Source organism: Magallana gigas, chromosome 3 (genome assembly GCF_963853765.1).
Source record: "Magallana gigas chromosome 3, xbMagGiga1.1, whole genome shotgun sequence".
Lineage (NCBI taxonomy): Eukaryota > Metazoa > Mollusca > Bivalvia > Ostreida > Ostreidae > Magallana > Magallana gigas.
The window spans coordinates 11615942-11634152 of record NC_088855.1 but is presented as its reverse complement, the minus strand read 5'-3'; the positions used below and the strand labels follow the sequence as shown (position 1 = coordinate 11634152).

Here is an 18211-nt window from a genome sequence, read left to right as displayed (position 1 = left end):
GATATTGTTTGTAAGCTGTCTGTTCAAGAATTCGAAGCCGTTGGCATTTCAAATAGAGCGGAGATGATGAAAATCAGAATTGAGTGTGTAAAGTTTGGACGATTTCCACCGAATAGGATTCAGGGTAATGTAGGACAACCTATGTTTGACATTCCAAAATCAACAATAGAGAATTTGCTTGAAAATAACTTTGAAATTTCTGATATTGCAACACTGTTATTGGTATCCGAGAGGACTATTTATCGCAGAATGGCGCTCTTTGGATTGAGTAAAAGCGATTTTTCAGAAATTAATGAAAACGACCTCGATGAACAAGTTGGTAAAATATTAAACAAATTTCCTCTTTGTGGTGAAAATATGCTGAGACAAATGTTGCTTTCAAAAAATATTCGAATTCAGAGATGGAGACTCAGAGACTGTATTCATCGAATTGATAAAGAAGGAGTTCAATCAAGAAAAATAGGCCGACTTCATAGGCGCATTTATAATGTTCAAGGTCCAAACCACCTATGGCACATAGATTCAAACCATAAACTGGTACGTTGGAGGTTTGTTGTAATCGGTGGTATTGACGGTTTCAGTAGACTGGTTACGTATTTGAAGTGTGTTGACAACAACACATCTAGAACGGTATTAGATTGTTTTTTGCTCGGTGTGGACACTTATGGACTCCCTATGAGGGTCCGGTCAGACAAAGGACTGGAAAATGTATCAGTCGCAGACTACATGCTATTAGAACGGGGTGACGGAAGCATGATAACTGGAAAAAGTACGCATAATCAAAGAATAGAGAGACTTTGGAGGGACGTTTTCGAAGGCGTGTTATGTTTCTTTTATAATTTATTCTATTTTATGGAAGACCAAGGAATTCTAGATGCCTTGAATGTAAAAAATTTAGCTGCACTGCACTACATTTACATGGATGAAATAAACAGAAGACTTCAATTTTGGGCTCGGGCGTGGTCACGTCATAGAATCCGCACAGTGAAAGCTTCCCCAATTCAATTATGGATGAGTGGACAAATTCAAAATCCTGTTGGCATTCCCCTCGACAGGAATGATTTACAAGATTATGGTGTTGAAGGTTACGTTGATCACACTGATGTTGAATACGGTGACAGACCAGTATTTGAACCAGTTTCACAAATGCTTACTGAAGACTGTAGAGTTGCCTTAACTGTAGACTTAAGAAGAAATAACAGAAATTTCGGAATTGACGACTATTTAAAGTGTTTAGAAATTATAAATAGATTCTAGAAATTTCCCATTTTAATCATAATAAACCAAAAGGTGACAATCTACTCCATTTCTTTTTTATTCGAAAATACAGAGCAGGTTATCTTTAAACAATATAAAATGCTTTCTTTTGTGATTCATGCGGGATATGAGGGTGGCGACATTGCAGAAAAAATCATATATCGCATTAGCAGATTATGTATTATTATATTTTTTTGCAATAATGGATGAAGTAGTTTGTGACCACAGAAATATAAAAGACCAACTCTTTTTTTCATTATACTACATTTCTTTAAAAAACAATAGTACTTGGATGTTGAAAGCACAACACTTTAGATATGAACCAACAGGTACATACCAAGATGCTCCTCTTTATCATAGAAGGAGGTATAAAGAAGTAAAACTGTCAAGACTTGCAACATTTATTATCAAATAATTTTTTTTCTACTAAAACTTGCAATTTTGATGCATGAATTATACAAAAAGGAAACAGTTTTTGATACCAGTAACTACTTAGCAGTTTTCAAAAATATTAAAAATATTACCTTTATTGATTCATACTAATTTTGACTTCTATAATCCTAATTTAAATATTTAATCAATTCTATTTTATACAATCAATCTGATTCAGAAAAAAATTATAATATATATTTTAACAAAATTGTCTGAAATGTAAAACACACTGCCTCTGATTCTTTTAATCATGTTTCATATTGGCAAATTTTATCAGGAAATTCAACAAATCAAATTAAACAACATCTGTCCCAGTGAAAATTGTACCCTTGCAAGGCTGTTATATACATGTACTACTCTATAAACATGTTTTGTAAACAATGAATTTGCAGTACAAATCACGGGACATTCCTTCTATGTATAGTATGAACAATAGAGTTATAGACCCCTAATTGTAAATTTAAAAAAAAGATTTTCCATTACTTTACCTTTCAAAAATGACTCATCATGTAAAAAAACTACAATAAATCGTGAAAGTTGGAGCATCATACATCATAGGTGTGGATAAAAGTTAAAAAAGAGTAATTTACAAGTAATATTATCAAAATAATCTTCACAAAAATTGCAAGCCAAGAGGAGGAAAAACTACTGTACAACATCGTAAACCTGGGCCATAAAGCAGTCTTTTTGACTCTTTTGAATAAAAGATAGTTGAATAGAGTGTGCTGATGATTTTTTTTTCTCAGATCCAAAAAGAAAAGCATAAAAAACCATTTTGCTTTCTTAAAACTGAAAGTTTAAAAAACAAGGTACATGGTATGTCTTCCCCAAAATCTAATATCAACAGACCAACAGGTCCTAACAGTCACCTGAGTACCTCAGCTAATACACAACACCTGGCAAGAATTCTCATATCTCTCTCTCTCTCTCTCTCTCTCTCTCTCTCTCTCTCTGTGCAACCAATTAGCTTTATTCTGGAGTAAATATTATCTAAAACATGGTAATACCCCCCCTCTCCCTACCTGAAATCTTGCAAAAATGCCAATGAAGTTTACAATTTACCTTTCTCTTACCCCCCTTGAAAAAAATTGGCCACATAGTTTTCAAGAAGAAGTTAAAAATGTTCAATTCTTAATCCATGACAATGGACGAAAACCAATTGAGTCACTCAGGTGACTTAAAAGACTAAGACCAAAGTGAATCATCATATACAGGTACATGTATCTCTGTTAACTTGTGAGAAACACCAACTAAAAATCTTGCTTAAGAGTGTCCCATAGTGTATCTACCATACATAAAATAATTAAAAAGCAAAACTCAGAATACTGACAAATCCAAGATAATCCTTCTTCTTGACACAACAGGACCATACCTTAAATTTAGTATGGGGGTATACAACAATGTAACCCTTAATAAGTAACCCTTCATATCAACATCAAACTAACCTTTGAAGAAACAGAAACACACATTTACAAGGGAACTCAAATAAGCCCATAAAATGTATTTAAAAAGGCATAATCATACAGAGAAAATAGCTCTTCATCTGCCGGCAATTTGATTTCTAAGGTCCCTCGTGGTAACTTCAGAGAATTGATGCATGTATTTGCTGTTGGTATAAAGCGTGTGTCATCACGAGGTTTTACAAACTCTATGGAGGGAGGGTGGCAAAATCCAAGGATGGGCTCTTCAGATGCTCCTGTAACAAACTGGAGTATGTGCTGAAGTGAAACATCTCCTCTTCTTCCACCTATAAGTTTTAATATTTAAAAAAGATTGAATCAAACCTATAGAGTACAAAAGCTGATTTTAAAACTAGATATATCAATTTAGTACATACATGTACAAATCTAACAGAGCTGTCTTGTCAAATATGAGTTCATGAATTTACTTACTTGCTGCTGATCGCATGTATCTTAAGAATGCTGAATATACACTATTTTCATACTTTCTGTCATTTGAACCCTCTTCTGAAAAATGGGGTTTTAGTAGCTGTGTAACAGCTTTCAATGTAAGACAAGTTGTCCTGGGATTAAGAAGGTGTACAAACATTGGTAAAATGCTTCCAACCTATGTGGATGACAAAAAAGAAACTGTTCTGAGTCAGAGTGTGTCTGAAATCAGTACAATGTACTAATAGTCATCAATTACACATCAGTTTAATATCAAGGGAGGGGAGGGACTAAGGCCTGCTCCCCCTCCCCCGTACTTTTTCTCACAGAAAACATTTTTTTCTTACATCCACAAATAAAGAAGTAAATTGACAAGGAGTTGCCCCCCCCCCCCCCCCCGGAAAGGAAGGAAATAAACAGTGAAATTGATGAAATTGATGTTACCTACCCCCCCCCCCCCCCCCATTTCAAATTTTTTTGGAAGAGTCGTACCCCTCACCTTTTCAAAAACAATGCTAAGTACCCAATTTTCACAATGTATTAACCTGCATAAATAGCAAACAAGAGGCCCATGTGCCACAATGCTCGCCTGAGCAACACTAGACATAAGCTTTATAAAGTCATATCCAAAATATTGTAACAATGCATGAGTAAAAAAGATCCTGTATTAAAAGATTTTCAAAATTTTATATTGATGTTCTTATATAAGCCCCTTTTATAAACAGATGATTTAATAGTTATATCATATATTTAGCTTTGCCATTTGAGCCTTCCCCTCAGGTGAGCTAAAAAAAAACCCAAATTTTTTTCTATTACAATATGCATCTGTCTATGTAATAGTGAATGTTAATAGTAAAATGGTTCCTTCAATGATGTCAGAGCTGCTTTTATTTTTACCTTGACTACTCCCAAAACATCCAATCCAGTCCTTAGATTTTTTATGCACAATGAACTTGAATCTTTCCCAGAAAACAGGTCATTTCGAATATCCTCATTTAAAAAGCTTGGCATTGGTCCATTTTGCAGGATACTTAAAGCTAGAGAAAGAAACGAATTCTCACTTTGTACGTGTACTATTTTTGACAGACTGAGCAATCTTAAGGTAACCTCGTACCTATAATATCATGGGTTCAAAGTTAAAAACTTAACTTTTTTTTAACTTATTGGACTTGAATTTCATCAAAAAATAAATAAAATATATATGTATCCGTACTATTTAAGATGTAAGGTAATAAAAACCAAAGGCTGAAATTATCATTTGAAAATCACACTTTTTTTGTTTAAAAATTAAATATAAGTGGATGGATACTTGTTTGTCTATCTAAATTTTATTGCTTACTATGCCAGAAAACTAAAATTAATTTAAAAAAAAGAAAATATTGTTTACATTAGAAAAATCATAGCATTTAGATATATCACTTAGAGAAAAGTAGAAAAGAGTTATTTCCCTTTGTCATTGTTGAATTATGTCGAATATAAGGATGAAAAACGCTTATTAAATATCTCCAAGTAAACAATGATTTGAGTTTTTGATGTGTACCTATGATAACATAGAAATTACAAATCTACTTGCAAGAATTTTAATGAATTCATGGTTTATGTAAAATGTATGACGTCACAGGAGGGTGGATTTACTTTAAAGACACTTGCTTCATCTCACAAAAAGCCACTTTTGGATACTTTTTCTACTGATTCTGTTTTAAGGTAAAATTGGGATGTAATATGCTATTTGTTTCATAAGGAGAACATTTTTACAGAACAAAATTACAACAGAAAGCACAATCCACATCCCTGAATCTAGTAATCAGCAAACAACATTTAACCCAGCAAACTGTACTACAAGTAGTTAAAAATAAATCAACTCAGTTGCAGTGTAAATTCTACAGTCATAGCAATAGTTAAACTTACCCATAATTTTTCCAACCGTCACATAATCTTTTGCCAGGTGTTCTCTCAAACCTTTGTCAAAATACTTTTCCTTGACAGCACTGAGCACTAGACGAAAAAATTCTTTACGTGGCCCCCCTTGATCTGAAGCACACTGAAATAATTTTAAATCAAAGTACTGAAGAACTGACGGGAGTTGATTTTGTCGATGTTTATTTATTTTAAAATCAATGATATGTTATTTTGCATGACAAGTACATGTATACGTAGTTTCTAATTTGAATTACGCATATTTTTATAATATGAATTTTAGAACTTTTTCGACTAGAATGTCGAGAAACCTCCACATGAATCATGTTAAATAATATTTAAAGATAAAATTAATTCAATCAAACTATGTATCACTGGTAAAAATATTTCTTGAAAATTGTATGGATCCAAGCAATATTGAACTCTAGTCTCGTTCAACCAAACGCTCGGCTGACACCGTAAATTCTCCGACAAGGGTTTACGGAGACAGCCGAGCGTCGAGTTGAACGAGACTATATTGAACTCTGGCGTAGGAATACATACGACTACAAAAAATATCTAAATTGTTCTTACCATTTAAAATTTTTAAGGTATTTGTAAATAAGTTTCCTTGAAAAACAATGCTTTAGCATACATTACATCGAATTCATCAATTATTTTCAAGAACTAAGTCTTGTCAGGAGCAATGATTTGTGCTGAGGTCCAAACACTGTTTCACTTTTGGTTTGTCCGAGTGACTGCATAGGAGAGTTGATTAAAAATCAACTCCCAAAAACCACAAATAAAACACTCAAATTACATATCATGTTGCATGATAACATAATTTCTATAAATTTATATCATATATATACAAGGAATTTATGGTAATCAGTTGAAATTCTGTAACCAGCTAGTGGTAAACTCTATTGACATGCATGTTAGATTATAAACAAGCCTTCTGAGAGTATTGCATAAGAAATACACCGTACAGGTCTCCTATCGGATTGTTTTATTTTATGAAAACTTTCAACCATACAACTATTTAAGAACTAAACGAGATGTTATTATACTGTAATTAGAGATAAAAGAACAAAAGAAATTCAAACTATATATTCTACTCTAGATTGAAAACAAACTAAATTTTACTCTAACTGCATGTAACATATTCTTTTGGATTTTCCACAGCTTAGTTTAATGATAATATTTGACATGTAAGAGATAAAAGAACAGAGGAAATTCAACTAAACACTCAAGATATCAAAATTATTCAAATTAAATATCAAAATTAGTGGGTAAAATAATTAATATTCTTTTTTTTATCTCATGTAAATTTGCCAAGTCCGTTATGTATTCACAGAGGAAAGCTATAGTCCCCACCAGTGAAACCAGTATGGGACTAATAACTGGTAAATAGGTAACATGCATGTACATGAAAGAGCAGACATTATCTTAAATGATTAATCCTTTAAATAAGAAGATAGGCTTTGGAAAATACCTCATTGTAGAAGTTAACTTCCAATGTTTTTCTAAGATCTTTGTCTGTTATGCTTTTAATTTCATCAAATGCTGTCTCCAAAATATTTCCTCGATCCACCATGATGAAAGAGGTGTCTCCTGAATCACAATTTAATAAATCGTCGAGTTCCAAACTTCTTCCAGTCACTATAACTTTTTGCATATGTCTTAGGATTTCCACTGGATCAGTAATGTTCTCAGAAAGGCAGTGATCAATTGCACTAGATATGACACTGTCTATCAAACATACAGTTTCTGCCTTTTGATACATAGTAGGAGAGACTGTAACATTCTGTGTGGAACTTGTAGTGCTGTCAGAGCTGGAATTTATTTCTTCCCCAGTATGGACATAAACATTACTAGAAGAACTAGATGCATGTTCATTATAATTGCTATTCCCTTCAGTTTGGGATACTTCATCAATCACATCTGTAACTGAAGTTGAAGCATTTATTGGTACTGCATCACCAAGTGGATCTACTGCATCCACTGCTGCAGGCAAAAACTCTATATTTGCATCACTTAAAAAACTCCAAAGGCCACCATGATCATTTAAAGCAGGATCTGGTAGATCATCACTATCACTCTCGCATACCTCTATTGTTTTTGGCTTGTCCTTGCAGGTTTTAACATGCTGTCTCAGATTTCTAATAGAAAAGCCCTTGTTGCAAAACTTGCAAATTTCTTCTGTCTTGATTTGAAAATTATTATCAATTGGTGTTGTACTGAGACTTGTTTGGACTGGTCGTATATAAATCTTGGTTTGACTCCCTAAATATGTTTTAAGTTGAGAAACCGACCACTCACAATCAATTAGAGAGAGTTCTCTGCTGTTTTGGGTGCATTTGAGCAGTTCAAACCCACCACAGTTATTAAGCTGAGGAAATCCAATAGTCTGACCATTTTCTGTTGATCTGTCTGAAGTTATAGTCTTTAAAACATCAGCCTCGGTGTCAGATGTTAAAAACTGTATTTTGCGGGTACCTAGGCCTGCTTTAAACAGAATTTCTTTCTCTGCAGATGATGGCACCCTTGAAGACTCTTTATCTGCCAAACAAACAACAGTCATTGTCCAAGTTCTTGTCACTTTACGGCGTTTTGGGATATCTGAAAAGTTAAGATTATCTATAGTATGAAACAATACAATTTATTTTATTTTTAGCACACACACACAAATTACTAAGACCAACATATGCAGAACACATTATTTTTATAACACACCAGTATAAAAGATGAGCGCTTTTTTTTTTTTAAAAGTCACATGAAAAGATAAGTGCTATTAAAGAGGTATAGCATCTTTTCCAATTATTTCTTCAACCCCTACACCCTTCAATGTTTGAACAAAAAGTGCTTGTTAGGGACCAGGCAAAATTTATCACAGTGATGGGACTGGTACAAAAAAAATATTCATTAAAAAGATTTACATGTCCCATGGCTTTCACTAAAAAAAAAATATATGTGTCCCATGCCTTTAGGCTTAACAAAAAGTTACTGTCCCACACTCCCGTGGATATACATCTTCATATTCATGAGATTGTTGCAACAAAAATTACAAAAAGTACAATGTAAACAATTATTTATATATATATATATATATATATATATATGCATCAAAAGCAAAAATGTAGAAACACATGTAGAATTTGAATATTTTTTATGAAATTCTTATTCGTTTCCAGGTTTCCTGGTGTGTTTGAAGTTTAAAAAATGCTACAAATCATCCAATTACCAAAAAAAGAGCAATTCTTAACATCGGTGATGATTATTTCAAATATGTGTGTCAGAGAAATGACTCAAGGAAATTAAAAAAAGTTTCATATGATAATACATGTATTAGGTAAAATATTTCAAACTAATGCTTTTTATGAAAATCAAAAGACAGGAGAAGAGTATACATGTAAGCGTATTTCTAAGTAATGTGATGCTTTTATCATGATATTATCATGTAGATGTATGTATAAGTATTGAATAATGTTCCTTATTAAAGGAGGCTAGACAACAAATGACCTCTTAAAGATTAAGTAAAGATGTTTTACTGAAGGAGAGTCCTATGGATCTGTGTTAAATAGAGAAAAATGGAAATGGTGGGTTCACTTAAATGGCAATACTTTTCTTAAACCTCAATGGAATTGGCAATATGAGGCATACTCTTTCTCAGAATTGCATAAGCTTTCTAATTTTAAGACAAGATATCTTTTCAGAGATGTTAGTAGTTAGAAGTAAGCTAAAGGTAGTAAGGGACAGTTTTGGATAACAAGGGGTTGTCCCATGGGCACTTACACTAAAAAAAGTTTTTGTCCCATCCTTTTTTTATTTTATGAAAAAGTCATTGTTCCATGCTTGTTTGTACCGGTCCCATCATTGTGATAAATTTTGCCTGGTCCCTTACTAAATATAGGTACTGATATTATATATAATGGTGTCTCTAACAACTGATTTGTAATAAATCTTGGAAACCTGCATCAAGATATATGAATATAAAGAACTGTGTGTATATTAAAAGTTAATATTCTGAGCATTGATAACTTCAAACAAAATAGCATGAATATAATTGAAAATAGAGTTCATTGCATAGTGTAATTGAAAATATCTGTTTATATTGGGTGTGCTCATACTCAGAATTAAAAAAGAGATTTTATTTAAAATTCCAGCAGAACACATGTAATTTAAAATCGCTGTTGTTCTCAATCAGCCAAAAGTGAAAAAAACACTACATACAGTGTACATGTGATGTACTTTATGGAATCGATCCAGCAACAAAAAAATCGAAAAGACCTAATTAAGTGTATAACATTTTAAGCGAATGTCTCTTCAACATGTTCAATATATGTCACTATAAACATGATAAATATGGTTGTATTAGAAAAGTCCCTAATTGAATAATTTGTCTAATTTTCAGTATAAACACCATGTCAAACCAAAACTAGACACCATTGTCATGGTGACCATTCATTATATCATGTCATTTTGAAAATTCTGAAAGGAGACTTTAGTTTAAAATCTACATGATCTAATAACTATATTCATGTTCTAAATTTATTTATGCTTTGTGATTCACAAAAACTTTTGCAACATATTTCTTTAGCCATGCATCTAAAAATACATGTCATTTTCCATTACCAACATAAAGTTAAACATTGATAGATAAAGAGAGAGAGAGAGAGAGAGAGAGAGAGAGAGAGAGAGAGAGAGAGAGAGAGAGAGAGAGAATTAAATTGGGTAGCAAAACCCAGACTGGTTCGTGGTTTTCAAAACTAAAAACCGAGTGTTTGCTGACTTTGTATAAAATGCTAAATTGTTCTACACAAATTTTAATTACATCATATTTTGTATTTGCTGAGATTTTATTGTAGGCCTAAAACAAAACGTTTTTCATCAGTCCGGATTGTGCTACTCATTTGAGAAAACTCAAATTAGATACCTAATTTTTCGGGGTCATGATTTACGGGGAAACTGTGGCGTCTTTTGGACTTCTTGTTTCCAAAAAGCATTTTTCTTTGGTGAGACAAAATAGAGGCGATTGGATTTGAATCTGTTGCCACAAAATCGTCCGCGCTTTCCAGAACGGAACTTCTTGCGTTTCTTTTTACCCTCTCTGTAAGTCGGATTCTATCCCCGATCGTAATTATTACTAAGTTGATTAATTGTAAATCTGTTACACTTAAAAAGTTATCTACATCGATTCTTTCCTCTTCAAATCGTTTAATTGCATATCCCATTTTTAATTCTTCTAATATCTGTTTCATCGACATCGTGGATGTTGGATCTGGGTTTCAGTACATTACGATCCCGATGTAGATCTATTTTTAGAACCACCACATAATGAAGAATCATCATATAATGAAGAAGTATCATCGTGTAATGTTGAAGTATCAGCATGTAATGTTGAAGTACCATCATGTAATGTTGAAGTATCAGCATGTAATGTTGAAGTATCAGCATGTAATGTTGAAGTATCAGCATGTAATGTTGAAGTACCATCGTGTAATGTTAAAGTACCATCATGTAATGTTGAAGTACCATCATGTAATGTTAAAGTACCATCATGTAATGTTGAAGTACCATCATGTAATGTTAAAGTACCATCATGTAATGGTAAAGTATAATCATATAATGAAGTTTATTCACATAAGGCAGTTGAGGCGTTCCATAAGTAACTGTTAATTTGTTTTCGTAACAAATCTTGAAAATAGAACAAAACTGCTTGAAACAGACCTGATACAAGTTTATTGAATCAATGTAAACAAAAACAAAGCTTTGTTTTCATAACAATTGATATTGTGAGCTCTGTGTCGTTCGAATATTTTGGCAAATGACATTAAAACATGGCGGACTAAAAGATGTACATGTGTATACCTTAGTGAATTATTTTAATGTTTCGAAAAGGAGAAATTAAAACTCCGCTTTAATCAAATAAAAGTGTAAAAATATGTCAACCTTTATTGTAAAATTAAATGAACAGAACATATTTACATTAATTAGTAAGGTTAAGAGGACGGAACCATATTGTACGCTAATATTGATATTTAATCGAGGCACTTGATGATTAAGCTTATTTTGATATTCACCCCAACCTTCAGGCTTGAGAATATTGTACTTTTGGGGTAGCTTAAGTTATATATGAAAACATAAAATAATAAACGTTATTATCAACTCTGGCCTTTCAGGTGAATATAATGAGGCTCAATTTGAAAAATTATTAAGTCATAAAATAAAACCATTAATATATTAAGTTCCCTCCATTTAATTATGAGCAAACAGGAAACATTTTCGAGGTAACATTTGTGTCGGATAGCATAGGCAACGCTAGAGGATTTAAGTTGTCCTGGAGAAGTACATGTATATGGAACCTGAGTTTACAATAACACGAATATTTAAAACAATTCAAACAAATTATGCTATAACAATGCATTCAGAATTTGCAATCATATTTTGGACAAGACAGGACTCATAACATTGACAATATTTTGTAGCATTTACACCCGGCACAACTGTTTGTAAAACAACTACAACAACCGAGACAGCAAGCGAAATGTCGGTTCCCACGATAAATTCATCAAATCCAACGACAACAAGATCAACAAAGATGTTAACAACCCCAACCTTAATTTACACCAACACAATATTCAAACCAAGGATTCATACAACTAAACCAGGTAAACTATTTCAAACACAGCGATTGCAGAGCATAAGTAAAAACAGTGTAACAAAAGTTAACTACGTGTATGTATCAAAATATCATACAATCTAATAGTGGTTTTAGATGTGATGGCTCAGTTGATAGCGAGGACTGATTTAGACTCGGTCGCCCAAAATTAGAATTCGCTCCAGCTAAAGAAAATCTTTGTTATATTCAAGTTATTATCTAAATTTCCTGCTATATCGAGAGATACTCACTACATATTGTTTCCTCGCATAAAAAGGCTTATTTTTAATAGTTATTCAAGTACTATCTAAATTTTTACATCAAATAACCTCCCAATCCCCTATCTATGAATTGGGAAAGTACAATTCTACATGTAACCCTTAGCTTTTTACCCCCCTTTTTTGCTGATAATTTAAATGATTATATGTTTTGCGGACAGGCCAAGTTAAAGTAATTGAAATCGTAACCATGACCCTTAAATTTTCAATAATTATAGAAAATAAGGTTTTACAATAATGAAAATTGATTTGGAACCGTAAAGCAGAGCAACATTTTCAGTTCGTTTTTGTAGGTGTTCTTATTGTACATTAATTTTGCACACTCTATAAAAGGTTAAGACCTCTATTTATACACAGTTAAGCTATAATTTTATGGAAACAAAAATGAAATACTATAGCTAGTTAATTTTAGGGGACATATGGAGACTAATTTGTAACATGTATCTTACAATAGTATATTTTCCTGCGAACAATTAAGAATCATAAAAAATTTCAGCACAAACAGTTACAAGCAGACAAGGAAAACCGCTCTATATAGATGACACAACTAGGAGGTCGAACACAGCATCAATTACGACACGCTCGGTGTCTGAACGAAACGCTACAGTTCCGGCAGGTAGTTAACTGTTTTTTGTAATCAGATTTCTGTTTTTTATTATTTTACAAGAATTTTTTGCAGTTCTTTGTATATTTTTTGTGTGTGTCAAATACACAATAAATAAACCGAAACACATCCCAGATAATAGATAATTATTAAAGAAAAAACCTTTGTTTTTAATCATGTGTAGAAAATACATATGTACAAAGTCTGGATCATTAACCAAACAATATCGTGTTTCATTTTCTCGCATTTTATTCGGCTGCTCAACGCACAATGATTTAACGAACTGGTTTTATAAATAAGCGGTCAAATTTGACTCCATGTTCATAAGTTTCCTTCATGCCACAAGGCCAAATTCCAACGTATCCATATTTTCGACAATTTTCTCACCTCGTGCCTCTGAACACAACCATGTTTCGCCAGTGACTGCCTACCGTTTACAACAGCTGTTTATCATATTATATAAATGTAGAGAAAAAAAAGTTTTGAATATTTCATTGTTCAAAAATACGAAATATTGTGAATTACCATATTTACCATTAGACAACACAAGACGTTAAGCTATTTAATAGCCTAATACAAGAAGATATTGAATATTGTGAAAAGAAACCATATGATTGTGACCAGCCTTATCATTGATTACTCTACCTCTCCTAGATTTATGAAACGATCGTGATGGAGTATTTAACCTATTAAAACAAATGCTGATTTTTCCCTTAAAAGTTTCATAATTAATATGATAGCTGATATAAATATAAACTTTTTACTAATTTTATAAATAAGAGCGTTAACATAATTTTAAAAAAAAAACTTTATTAAGACAAACTTTAGTGAGGTAACATTTGAATTGTGTCAGATTTTTTTTTCGTTGCATAAATCATTTTTAGCAGAATTTTTTTTTATTGAAAATGATAAACGTTCTTTTATATACTAACTCCTAATTACTTTTCAAGTGAGTACAAAAATTAAAATGTTTATTAACATCTTACTTTGGTCGATAAATACATTCTATTTAAGTAAAACGAGGAGACACGCGCACTGATTTATTCTAAAAACTGTTTTGACTTTTTCAGTAGATAACCAATCAGCTACATTTAATCTTCGAGAGATAAGTATGAATATAAGTATGGATTTCTTCATCATTGAATTTCCACGCTGCAAACAAAAAATTAAAGGGTCGCTATTTCAACTGTTATTCAATTACCTCTTTATTTTCAGCATACTTGATCACGGGTATTAGTATGATAGAAGTTGCTTTGACAGCCATCGCGATATATATTGCAAAACAACGTCGAATGAAATTCAGGTATATTACGAACTTGAGAGAGAGAGAGAGAGAGAGAGAGAGAGAGAGAGAGAGAGAGAGAGAGAGAGAGAGAGAGAGAGAGAGAGAGAGAGAGAGAGAGATTGATTGTTTGAAACGTTAAGATGTTACATGTATGATATTTTATTTAATTGTTTTAATGATAGGAATCTAGGACACAAAGAAATCCAGAGAAAAACAACTAATCCCTACCATAGCCTATCAAAGGACAGTGGAAATGGAAAATATGAAGTCATTGAACTGAAAGATTTATCCTATGATCAAAGTCAAGAGCAAACTGAACACAATGAATGTTCATACATTGAAATAATTGAACATGAGTATGACTACTCATATGGAGACAAACCACCAGTCATCGCCAAAATTATGTAAACATTGCTCGCGTCAATCGTCAAAGGTATACATGTATGTATACTTGTAAACAAAATATGAGTTTGGGAAAAGCAAAAATATATCCACTTCAGGTCAATCCTACATTTAACTCACTGTAACATTAATATGAATATCTAAACACAAAAAACTGCATTAATGTATAAATAACATAGATTCTGGACTTGGTATGGTTGTTAACTGGTTAGAAAATCTCATTTATTGAATTTTAAATTACCTCCCCCCCCCCCCTCGATCTATACATAACCGCCTCGTAACATGCTTTTTTTTAATGCAAAACCATGCATTTTCTATTGATATTGAAATATTTACATTCAGTGTATATACCAGTATCCCCATATGTCTGCATTGGAAATCTGCGACCTTCGATTTCTAAGAATACACATTCCTAATTCATTCGCCATGAGCACAAAAATAAAGGTCGTCAAGTGTTTTGAGTATAATTATTTTTGTAAGATTAAATGTATCGTTCAATCTTACGTGACCAATTTGATATGTACTTTTGAAAAAAAAATCATAAGATTATATCCACTCCCATAAAAATAATTTTCTCTACAAAGATTCTGGCACTATATTTTTAGTCGCGAAGCTAACTAAATACATGTTAATATTTTATGTCCCTGACTGAGAGTGAGAGAGTAAATAATGGCTTAACAGCGATGGTACACATATACATGTATTTCATATAAATAGACATCAGTATTAATAAAAATACATATTGTATAACGCACCAAGCGGTGCAGACAAATTATCATACCGCGCCAACGCGCGGTATTCAGTTTGTCTGCACCGCTTTGTATGTTACTGGACAGACAGCATCCAAAAATAAGCATTCAATGTTAAAATGATATAATATGTATTAAGTCCATAACACTGTGCCAGATAATTATGCCAGTGCCAAGGTGGCATTTTTGCACCCGTCCATGCTGCATATATCGAAAAATTCAAATATGCCACACAATAGATCATTGCTAAAAGAGTTTACAACCAACTTTGTTATCATTGTAACTCACCTGTTAGGTGATATATTTTCCCTTCAAAAATAATTTCCTACAGGAAACTAGTTTTTCCCATAGGAAAAACAATATTCCTACAGGAAATTTGAAATTTTTCTATCGAAATACAAGAACTTCTTACAGGAATTTCAATTCCGACAGGATTTGATAAAACCCGATAGGATATATATTAGTTTTCTATAGGAATACCGCCTGTCTGAATCAAATTTCCACAGGAAATACCATTCTCCTACAGAAAATATACACTGTAATTCCTCTTGGATTTTAAAAAAATCCTATAGGATTGTCAATATTTCCTATAGGAGAATCATTTCTCCTACGGGAATTATAATTGTCCTATTGGAAATTAATTTTTAAAGGTAAATATCTCATCTGTCAGGTGAAATACACATTTAACACAGTTATTGATTTTTTTGTTTACAAATATAAAAACAATACCGCGACTTGTATCGTTAACGTATATAGGGCTAACAACACAACACCCTCAAGAAGTTTGTATTCTAAAATTATGAATTATCCTTAATTATTGATTATCATTACTTTTTTAATCAATTTGGAGAGGGGGGGGGGGGGTAAGTTTCGAGACACAGCCCGGCTTAATAAAAGCAACATCATGAAGATATTGCAATGTTATTAAATTTGAGCATATAGGTATCATTTTAACAATATACTGTGTGTTAAACGTGAACCGTCATTTGAATGTTCAACATTTTTTGTCAATCTATTTTATTTTGCTGCATTTCATGTAAATACTAAAGAATTAAGTCATTGTTATGCTGTCTATTTTACCAATGTTTATCCATTCATTCACCAGAACTATAGTTTTCTCATCTTCTGTATAGTTTTCTTTTCTGGTGGATAAATCATTTTTTGATTGTGTTTTTACTGATACATGAAAGAGAGACTCAAAAAAGGAACGTTTGCGCTATTGGACTGTATTTGATTTTATACATGTAGTAGTACATATAAGATTTACATGTTAGACTTTAAAAATTTTCATTTACTATGAATTTTAAACACTGATCATCGGGTCTCCCATTAGAATTGTTATAAATTAGCTATTCTAAGTTATTTTTTTTTATCTAGTATCACTTAGGATTTCCATAAGGTTAGAATTAAGGTATTTCCCACCAATTATGACCCATGCCAATCAGAGCTTACTTGTTATTAATGTATTATAAACTTGTATAACTTGTAAGTAAATTGAAGAGAGTGTTCTTCTTGTTAGCCCAGGTGACAATAAAGTTATACAATATTACATTGAATGTTTTATTGTAAAAACAAATCTCGGTTCTCTGATCTCTGATTTGAAAGTGGTGTGATAATTCCACTTGTACTAAAAATATAAGGCTTGAACACTTGTAAATGTATCTTCCGCTCAAACATCATTCGATAAACAACATGTGCATTTTAACATGTTTTAAAGCTTACTACTCGTGCTCAAACATCATTCGATAAACAACATGTGCATTTTAACATGTTTCAAAGCTTACTACTCGTATTAGCTAATACAGGTGAATCTTGATAACTCCAACTTCAGGGGACCATGATTAAACTTCGATAGATCAAGAGTTTGAGAGATCGAAAGTTTAAAAAATCCGGCTTTTTTTGTTCTGGTCGTTTTGGTTCTAAAATTACAGTAGCCGGAAGCATGGAAAGATAGTTTAACATGATTTCATGTTCAGATATGTTCTCTTAATCACAGAATATTTTAAGCAAAGAGCGATTGTAGGTGTAAGGCTACATCGGCACAACATTAATTAATACAATGTACACCAGTTTCAAACTACCTATGTACCATTTGAAGAAAGCAAGGGTTAGTTTCAATTACGTAATCAAACAATTAACACTACCACACTAGCCCCTAGGAGTTCACTCGACCATCCCGGTAAGACCCACGAGGAGCTATCATGATTATACGCTTGATCGACTGCACGTGTGCACAGCATCGACCTCGAGCTATCAAGAGTGAAAAACAATGAAATAATGTATAACGGGACCAAGGTTTTGCTTCGAGAGATCAAAAACTTCGAGAGATCAAAGTAAATTTGATAAGTTATATAGAGAAAAACATTAAGACTGTGATTTCACTTTTCGAGATCAAGAACTTCGAGAGATCGAAGTTCGAGCCATCGAGTGTCACCTGTATGACAAGAGGCAAAGTTAAATGGAATAACAAAAATGTATAGTGCAACAAAACTGTGAAGTTGAAGGTATCAGGCATCAGATCAAGAGGTATTGCAGGAACGCACTGTGTTCAGAAAGTATTACAATCACTATATACTTTGTACATAAATTCGCTACATTGCTTCCAATACATGCTTTGTATTTTATTTTGCAAATGGTAGAAAATGATAGTCGTTTAAAAATCAATTTGACTTTTAAGACACGGGCTTTTGGGAATACCACATTCAATTCTTTTCCAGTAGGTAAAAATTACTTAAATGTAAATGTAAATTAACCGTCT

The 18211-nt window shown here is 32.5% G+C and overlaps 2 protein-coding genes across 4 annotated transcripts; one reads left to right on the top strand and one right to left on the bottom strand.

Annotated features, from left to right (window-relative positions):
* Positions 1-1644: 1644 nt before the first annotated feature.
* Positions 1645-11135, bottom strand: LOC117680803 (uncharacterized). Of its 3 annotated transcripts, XM_034443514.2 has the most exons (6): positions 10411-11135; positions 6970-8096; positions 5487-5619; positions 4476-4615; positions 3582-3756; positions 1645-3436 (listed from the first exon to the last, which is right to left on the bottom strand). In XM_034443514.2, exons 1-6 carry the CDS (start codon positions 10739-10741, stop codon positions 3171-3173), a joined length of 2172 nt encoding a protein of 723 aa, XP_034299405.1. In that variant the 5' UTR covers positions 10742-11135; the 3' UTR covers positions 1645-3170. The 3 variants fall into 3 exon arrangements, with proteins under 3 accessions (XP_034299405.1, XP_065934567.1, XP_034299406.1); XM_034443515.2 differs by lacking the exon at positions 3582-3756 and having other exon boundaries at positions 3207-3436; XM_066078495.1 differs by lacking the exons at positions 3582-3756; positions 4476-4615.
* Positions 11136-11647: 512 nt separating this feature from the next.
* On the top strand, positions 11648-16921 carry LOC105325749 (uncharacterized). Its single transcript, XM_034443516.2, has 5 exons — positions 11648-12145; positions 12910-13029; positions 14088-14126; positions 14233-14320; positions 14485-16921. Exons 1-5 carry the CDS (start codon positions 12022-12024, stop codon positions 14708-14710), a joined length of 597 nt encoding a protein of 198 aa, XP_034299407.2. The 5' UTR covers positions 11648-12021; the 3' UTR covers positions 14711-16921.
* The last annotated feature ends 1290 nt before the right edge of the window (positions 16922-18211 follow it).

Coding starts and splice junctions, on each gene's coding strand:
- LOC117680803 (XM_034443514.2), bottom strand. CDS start 10,741: ATGTCGATGAAACAGATATTAGAAGAATTAAAAATGGGATATGCAATT. Junction 8,097..10,410: donor TCATGACCCCGAAAAATTAG/GTATCTAATTTG, acceptor TTAACTTTTCAG/ATATCCCAAAACGCCGTAAA. Junction 5,620..6,969: donor AAGTTAACTTCTACAATGAG/GTATTTTCCAAA, acceptor AAATTATTTCAG/TGTGCTTCAGATCAAGGGGG.
- LOC105325749 (XM_034443516.2), top strand. CDS start 12,022: ATGTCGGTTCCCACGATAAATTCATCAAATCCAACGACAACAAGATCA. Junction 12,146..12,909: donor GATTCATACAACTAAACCAG/GTAAACTATTTC, acceptor AAAAAATTTCAG/CACAAACAGTTACAAGCAGA. Junction 14,321..14,484: donor CAACGTCGAATGAAATTCAG/GTATATTACGAA, acceptor TTTTAATGATAG/GAATCTAGGACACAAAGAAA.